Raw genomic sequence first — 8129 nt, forward strand, 5'->3', positions numbered from 1 at the left:
CACATACCGGGGGGGGGAAGGAAGGGGGGGGGGGGCCCAGCTCTGCCCGGGTGACGCGGAGGGCGGAAGCGCGCGGTGACGGGGCGCCGGCCTTGTGCCCCACAGCGACCCACGGCGCCCCATAGAGCCCCACAGCCCCCCCCGCTGACACAGGTGAGCCCCACATCCCCCCCCCGCTGCCCTCTGTGCCCCATAGGATCACCCCTGCCCCATAGGAGCTGCACCAGCCCCATAGCGGCTCCCTGGGAACCCCATAGCCCCTCCCAGACCCACAGGGCTCCCCCCAGACCCATAACAGCCCCTTCGGGCCCCCCCAGCCCCATAGAGCCCCATAACAGCCTCTTAGGGGCCCCATAGGGCCCCCCCCAGCCCCATAGAACCCCCCGAGAGCCCCATAACAGCCCCTTTGGGGCCCCCCAGCCCCATAGAGCCCCATAGAAGCCCCTTAGGGGCCCCTTCGGGCTCCCCCAGCCCCATAGAGCCCCATAGCAGCCCCTTAGAGCCCCCCCCAGCCCCATAGGGCCGCCCCCCCCCGCCATGTCCCCGCTGCGGGCGCTGGCTCTGCTGTGGGTCGCGGGGGCTGTGGGGCGCCCCACGGCGCCGCCGCCGCCCCCCTGGGACTGGTCCCCCCCCGCCTGCGGGCGCTGCCTGTGGGTCATGGTGGGGTTGGGGGCGCTGGGGGGGGCCCTGGTGGTGGCCGGGGGGCTCCTGTGCCAGCGCCTGCTGCTGCCGAGAGGGCCCCCGCCCCCCCCTGAGCTGTGGGGCGCCCCTCCCCCGCCGTGGGGCGACGAGGAGCTCCCCTCCCCCCTCTCTCCGGCTTGGGGACCCCCCCCGGGACCCCCCCAGCCCCACGTCACCCTCCAGGACATCGGGGAGTTCTTCCAGCACAGAGGGGGGTAGGGGGCACCTCGAAACCGGCCCCAAAATCCCCCCCCCCGCCCCAAAAATCCATGGGCCGCCCTGAAACTGACATTTGGGAGCCATGGGGGGGCCATGAAACTGTCAGTGGGGGACGGTGACCAATCAGGAGCCACGGAGGACATCGGGGGGGGGGGGTTACCCCAAAAACCATCAGTCAGGAGCTGGGGGGGGGGCCTGAAACTCCCAGTGAGGAGCCGTTGGGGGGCCCTGAAACCGCCAAGCAGGAGCTGTGGGGAGGTCATTGGAAATGGCCAATCAGGACCTCCGTGGTGCCCCGAAGCGACCAATCAGGACTCAGCCCCAAAAGCACCAACCGGGAGCTGTGGGACCCCCTGAAACTGCCAGGTTGGAGCTGTGGGGGCACCTTGAAACCGCCAGTCAGGAGCCCTGGAACTCCCTGGGGTGACCAATCAGGACGGTGGCTTAAACCAGGACCCATGGGGAGCCCCGAAACCGCCAGCGTCTCCCCGGATCTATGGGGAGCCCCGAAACCGCCATTGTCTCCCCGGATCTATGGGGCGCCCTGAAACCGCCAGCGTCTCCCCGGATCTATGGGGCACCCCAAATCCGATGGCGCCTCCCGGGACCTATGGGGTGCCCCGAAGCTGCTGCCAGCCCCCTAAGTGTGGGGGGGCCCCCTGAGGTGTGGGGGCCCCGCCCTGGGTGGCGCTTCCTGCCCGCGCTCCCGCTTCCTGCCTGCGCCACGCTCGCGCCGTCCCCCACCAACGGCCGCGGCCCCACAGGTACCGGGGGGGGGTTAGGGGGTCCCAAGGGGGTTGTGGGGCACCCAAGGGTGCTGTGGGGACACGGGGGTCCCAAGAGGGACGTGGGGGTTCCGAGGGTGCACTGGGGCACCCAAGGGTGCTGTGGGGACACGGGGGTCCCAAGGGAGTTGTGGGACACCCAGGGGTGCTGTGGGGACTTGGGGGTTCCGAGGGTGCTGTGGGGCACCCAAGGGTGCTGTGGGGACACAGGGGTCCCAAGGGTGCACTGGGGCACCCAGGGGTGCTGTGGGGACATGGGGGTCCCAAGAGGGACACGGGGGTCCCAAGGGTGCTGTGGGGACACAGGGGTCCCAAGGGTGCACTGGGGCACCCAGGGGTGCTGTGGGGACATGGGGGTCCCAAGAGGGACACGGGGGTCCCAAGGGTGCTGTGGGGACACAGGGGTCCCAAGGGAGTTGTGGGACACCCAGGTGTGCTGTGGGGACACGGGGGTCCCAAGAGGGATGTGGGGGCCCCAAGGGTGCTGTGGGGCACCCAAGGGTGCTGGGTGGGTCCCGTGGGCGCTCCGCGGGGACCCCACGGGGGTGACGCCCTCCTGTGGTCCCACAGGTCCCACCCCCCAGCCCGGGGCCATGGGGGGCCACCCCCCGGCTCATCTGGCCGTGGCCCTCTGTGCCCTCCTGGCTGCCTGTGCCACCCCATCGGACCCGCCCACTGGGGCCACCGTGGGCTCCGACCTGGCCACCAGCTCCCCGCTGGCCACCACAGGCCACCAGACGGTCCCGGTGGCCACCACCGGCTCCAAAACGTCCACGATGGCCACCGAAGGCCACCAACCGTCTCCAGTGGTCACCGCCAGCCCTGAGCTGGCCGTGGTGGCCACCAGTGCCGTCTCGCTGGCCCTGATGGTCCCTACAAGCCCCAAGAGGCCCCTGGAGATCACCACTAGCCACCAACAAGTTCCAGTGGCCACCACGGGCCACCAACAGCCCTTGAAGACCACCAGTGGCCACCCACCAGCCCTGAAGGCCACCACCAGCCTCCAGTCAGCTTTGAAGGCCACTGCTGGCCACCGGGCCACCCCACAGGCCACCACGGCCCATCGGCAAACCTCAAGGACCTCCACTGGCCACCCACCGACCCCAGAGACCACCGTGGGCCAGCGGCCCACCCTGGAGACCACCGTGGGCCAACAACCAGCCTCGGAGACCACCATGGGCCAACAACCAGCCTCAGAGACCACCGTGGGCCAACAACCGGCCTTGGCGACCACCACTGGCCACCACTCGACCTTGGAGGCCACCACCAGCCCCCCACAGGCCCCCACGACCCCCTCCCCACTCTCCCCCCCAACGGCAGGTCCTCAACCCTCCCAGGAGAGCTCGTGGCGGTGGCTGGTGGTGGCGGTGGCGGTGGTAGCCACGCTGGTAGCCCTGGGGCTAGCGGTGGCCGCGTGGCTCCGCTGCCGGCGGCACCGCTCGGGTTCCACGTCCTTCGGGCCGTGGGCCGGCCCGGCTCAGCTCCCCGAGGACGACGGCTGCGGGGCCGTCACCCAACCTTTGGTAGCCACCGTGGCTACCGGGCAGGTAGAGGCCACGCTCAGCACTTTCCAAGCCGCCCCCGAGGCGGTGGCCATGGAGGAGCTGACGGAAGCCCCGGGGGGGGGCGACGCCCCCGTTAACGGGGACCCGGGCGTGTCCGTGTGTGTCCCCCCCCCCGAAATAACCGCCGCGGCTTCCTGCTGAGGCGGGGGGAGGGGCAGGAAGAGGACCCAAGCCCCTCCCCCTCCTTCCCCTCCCCACCCAAGGGTGCGGCACCGTTTCCGTCAGCAACAACCTGATATTTCATCAGTTTTTTTACCTTTTTTTTTTTTTTTTTTAAGCTATTTAATAAAAAAATCCGTTTTGGTCCCAAATCTGCTGCCTCCGGGTGACCCTGCCCCGCCCCCACCCACCCCCCTCTGTCACCCCCCCGGGTCCCTCCCAGGGTGATTCACACCCCCCACAATTAATTAATTAGCCTAATGAGGGCCTGCACCGCAGGTTCCCGCCCCCGGACACCCCCCGCGCGGCTGCCGAGGCCGGTGACGTCATTTCTGCAGCGCCAGAGTTTATTGGGTGGGAACTAAACCCCAAAATGGGCTAAAAAACCCTCCTCTGAGGGCCCCGGTGAGGGAATCCAAGATGGCCGCCCACACGGCAACAGAGCCCTTCCAAGATGGCTGCCCAGCCCCAGGTGCGCCGCTCGATCCAAGATGGCTGCCTCGATGCCGCGGCGGTCTCCGGCTGCCGGCCAATCCAAGATGGCCACCGGAGCGCTCCCGGTGTGTGTGTGGGGGATCAACTCAACATGGCTGCCAGCCACACAAGATGGCCGCCGGTGGTCAACCGGCTCACGGCTACCACCACCCTCCCCCGCCGGGCTAGGCCAAGATGGCCGCCCAGAGCGGGCACTGAGCCAAGATGGCCGCCCAGCTCAGGCACCAGGTGCCAAGCCAAGATGGCCGCCGGCGAGACGCTCATTTGGCCACCGCTGGTCTCGTGGCCCCGCCCAGTTTGGCCACTGACGCTCCCGGACAGGCCGGGCCGGTGTGTGGTCAAGCAGCCCAAGATGGCCGCCGAGGAGCCCGGCCAGTGTGACCGCCCCAGTAAGACCAGTAAGACCCGCCCCAGGGCTCCAGTGATGCAACTGGCGAGGAGGCCCCACCCAATATGGCCGCTGGTCCTCCTGGATGAGGCCCAAGGTGGCCCCGCCTGCCCCAAGATGGCCGCCCTCGGCCCACTCCACCCTAACGTATGTGCCCCCCAGACACTCCCAAGCCAAGATGGCTGCCCTCGGCCCACCCCACATGCCCACCACGGCCAATCCGCTGCCCTCAACCCTGCCCATCCCAAGATGGCCGCCCTCAACCCATTCTACCCCAAGATGGCTGCCCTCCACCTGCCCACCCCAAGATGGCCGCCCTCAGCCCAACCAATCCCCTGCCCTCAACCCTTCCTGCCCCAAGATGGCCGCCCTCAGCCCACTCCACCCCAAGATGGCCCCGCTCGGAGCCAAGATGGCCGCCCTCGGCCCACCTCAACATGGCCGCCCTCCACCCACTTCCTCCCCAAGATGGCTGACCTTGGTCTGGCCTGTCCCAAGATGGCTGCCCTCCACCTGCCCCCCCCCAAGATGGCCACCCTCAACTTATTCTACCCCAAGATGGCTGCCCTCGGCTCGGCCCACTCCAAGATGGCCGCCCTAGGCAGGCCCCGCCCCTCCCCGGCCCCGCCCCTGCAGGGCACGGGTGACGGCCATGACAGCGGCGGCCATGACGGCGACGAGGGAGGCGGCGGCGGAGGCGGCCATGCCGAGCAGGGCGGCCATCTTGTCTGCGCGGGCGGGCAGGGCGCAGGCCAGGGGCGGGCAGGGGGCGGCGGCCGGGCGGCAGCCAATGGGAGCGGCTGTTACTGCCGGCAGCTGCCGCCACAGCACCGCCCACAGGAAGGCCCCCTCCCCCGCCGCCAACATGGCTGCCGCCGCTGCCCCCAGCCACACCCGCCAGCACCCGTCATGGCCGCCGGGGGCGGGCAGGGTGGGCAGGGCGGGGCCGGCGGCCATGTTGGCGCTGGGGGTCGGGCGGCGCCGGGCGGCCATGTTGGATCCGGCAGGTGGGTGGAGCCAGGCGGCCATGTTGGATTCCCCAGGCGGGTCGTGCCTGGCGGCCACCTTGGATTGGGCAGGCGGGCAGCAGCCGGCGGCCATGTTGGATTCGCCGCTCCGCGAGGCCGCGCTGCTCTCATTGGCTGGGTGGTGCCAGGCGGCCATCTTGGATTTACCGGTGGCCATCTTGGATTCATAGCTGGGGCGGGGCCGGGCGGCAGCCTCCAGCTCATCCATCCACATGAGGGCGCTGCCTTCGTCACCAGGGCAGGGCCAGGCGGCCATCTTGGTTCTGCCATTCACTCGCTGCCCGGCAGCCATCTTGTGGCCGCGCCCGGCGGCCATCTTGTCCTCACCGCCGCTCCCTTCGCCGCCACCTTCTCTGTCACGCCCGGTGGCCACGTTGACGCGCCTGGTGGCCATGCTGGTGTGCCCGGCGGCCATGTTGGCGTGCCCGGCGGCCACGTTGGTGTACCTGGCGGTCATGTTGCTGCGCCCAATGGCCACGTTGGCGTCTTCGTCGCCCCTGGCAGCCATGTTGGAGTGCCCGGCGGCCATGTTGATGTGTCTGGCGGCCACGTTGCTGCGCCCGGCAGCCACGTTGGTGTGCCCAGCGGCCACGTTGTCGTCTTCGTCGCCCCCGGCAGCCACGTTGGCGTCATGGCCGCCTTCACGGCCCCGCCGGGGGTGGCCGGGGGGGTGCAGGAGGCGGAGGAGGGTGATGGGGAGGAGGGCGAGGAGGAAGGAGAGGCTCCAGAGCGCGGCCATGGGGGCGGGGAAGTGCCGGTTGTAGCAGAGGGCGGCGCAGAGACGACGCAGCCCCGGGGGGGTCGCGGGCGGGGCGGGGCCGGGGGGGGCCCAGGTGCAGAGCAGGTCGTGGGGGGGCCCCCGCCAGGCCCCGCGGGCGAAGGCCACGGCCAGGAGCCGCAGGGCCAGCAGGAAGTACCAGCGGCCGGCGCCGGGCGGGGCCAGAGCCCCCCACAGCACGTGCAGCAGCGCCGGCGCCGCCCCCGGGGCCATCTGGGGGGGGCGGGGGGGCGGGGGGCGGCGGGGGGGGGAGTGAAATAAAGTGAAATAAAGTGAAATTAAAAAAGTGAAATTAAAATAAGGTGAAATAAACGGAAATGAAATAAAATAAAATAAAGTGAAATAAAGGGAAATGAAATAAAATAAATCACAATAAAATAAAATAAAATAAAATTAAAATAAAGTAAAACAAATTAAAACAAAACAAAATAAAATAAAATAAAATAAAATAAAATAAAATAAATCACAATAAAATAAAATAAAATAAAATTAAAATAAAGTAAAATAAATTAAAACAAAACAAAATAAAATAAAATAAATTAAAATAAAATAAAATAAAGTGAAATAAAGTAAAATAAAATAAAATAAAATAAAGTAAAATAAAATAAAATTAAAATAAAATAAAGTGAAATAAAAATAAAATAAAATAAATCACAATAAAATAAAATAAAATTAAAATAAAGTAAAATAAATTAAAACAAAACAAAATAAAATAAATTAAAATAAAATAAAATAAAGTGAAATAAATTAAAATAAAATAAAATAAAATAAAGTGAAATAAAGTAAAATAAAATAAAATAAAGTAAAATAAAATTAAAATAAAGTGAAATAAAATAAAATAAATAATAAAAATAATGAAAAAGTTAAAAAATAAAAAAATTTAAAATTTTAAAAATAAAAATAAAATTAAAACAAAAAATATAGAAAAATAAAAAATAAAATAAAAAAAATAATAAAACAAAATAAAAAATACATTAAAAAATAAAATAAAGTAAAAAAAATTTAAAAAATTTAAAAAACAAATAAAAACAAACCAAATTACCCCCCTCCCCCCCCCAAGCACCAGCCAAAGCCCCTCCCGGTTCCCCGGCGGACGCTGCCCCTCCCCCCCCCCCGGGTGTTTGGGGACCCCCCACCCCGTAACCCCGCCCCTCCCCCCCCAGACCCAGAGTTGCAGGTTTTGGGGCTCCCCCCCCCCAATTAACAAAAACGGGGCTGTTTAGCCCCAAACTCTCCCTCCCCCCCCCCCGGTACCTCCCGTCCGTCTCGGCCTCCTCCTTGGCACTGGGCGGGGTGGGGGGGAGGGGCGCCACAAGCCCCGCCCCCTCCGGGGGGTGGAGCCATTGGGGGGGGGAGGGGAAAGAGGAGGCGGGAAGAGGCGTCGTGCGGCTTTAATGGCGGTTAATGAGATGCAAATGAGCGCGGAACGAGGGGGGAAACCCCGCGGTGGATCCTGGGCGGGGTCCGGGCTGCGGCCAATCGGAGGCTGGAGGCGGGGCCGGGGGCGGGGCCTGGATCAGGGATCGGCGCTGCGGGAAAACCCGGCCGGGATCAGGGGGGGGGGCGGAGCCAAAACCCGCCGGGATCGGGGTTGGAGGGAAAACCCGGCCGGGGTCTCCCTTGGGATTGGGGTCGGCGCTAAAACCCGGCCTGGAGCACACCCGGGATTGGGGTCAGGGCTAAAACCCGGCCTGGAGCACACCCGGGATTGGGGTCAGCGCTAAAACCCGGCCTGGAGCACACCCGGGATTGGGGTCAGGGCTAAAACCCGGCCTGGAGCACACCCGGGATTGGGGTCAGTGCCAAGACCCGGCCTGGAGCACACCCGGGATTGGGGTCGGCGCTAAAACCCGGCCTGGAGCACACCCGGGATTGGGGTCAGCCCTAAAACCCAGCCTGGAGCACACCCGGGATTGGGGTCAGCCCTAAAACCCGGCCTGGAGCACACCCGGGATTGGGGTCAGCGCTAAAACCCGGCCTGGAGCACACCCGGGATTGGAGTCAGCCCTAAAACCCGGCCTGGAGCACACC

General features: G+C 64.3%; 1 protein-coding gene across 1 annotated transcript; it reads left to right on the forward strand.

Moving 5' to 3' along the window:
- Positions 1-690: 690 nt before the first annotated feature.
- On the forward strand, positions 691-3561 carry LOC141938638 (uncharacterized). The gene is made up of 2 exons (XM_074857556.1): positions 691-1664; positions 2256-3561. Exons 1-2 carry the CDS (start codon positions 1397-1399, stop codon positions 3389-3391), a joined length of 1404 nt encoding a protein of 467 aa, XP_074713657.1. The 5' UTR covers positions 691-1396; the 3' UTR covers positions 3392-3561.
- Positions 3562-8129: the final 4568 nt, after the last annotated feature.

Source organism: Strix uralensis, unplaced genomic scaffold, assembly GCF_047716275.1.
Source record: "Strix uralensis isolate ZFMK-TIS-50842 unplaced genomic scaffold, bStrUra1 scaffold_220, whole genome shotgun sequence".
In the NCBI taxonomy this organism is placed as follows: Eukaryota; Metazoa; Chordata; class Aves; order Strigiformes; family Strigidae; genus Strix; species Strix uralensis.

Excerpts from the sequence above, each read along its gene's own strand:
- LOC141938638 (XM_074857556.1), top strand. The coding sequence starts at position 1,397 with ATGGGGAGCCCCGAAACCGCCATTGTCTCCCCGGATCTATGGGGCGCC. Across the intron at positions 1,665-2,255 it reads CAACGGCCGCGGCCCCACAG|GTCCCACCCCCCAGCCCGGG; the intron begins GTACCGGGGGGG and ends GTGGTCCCACAG.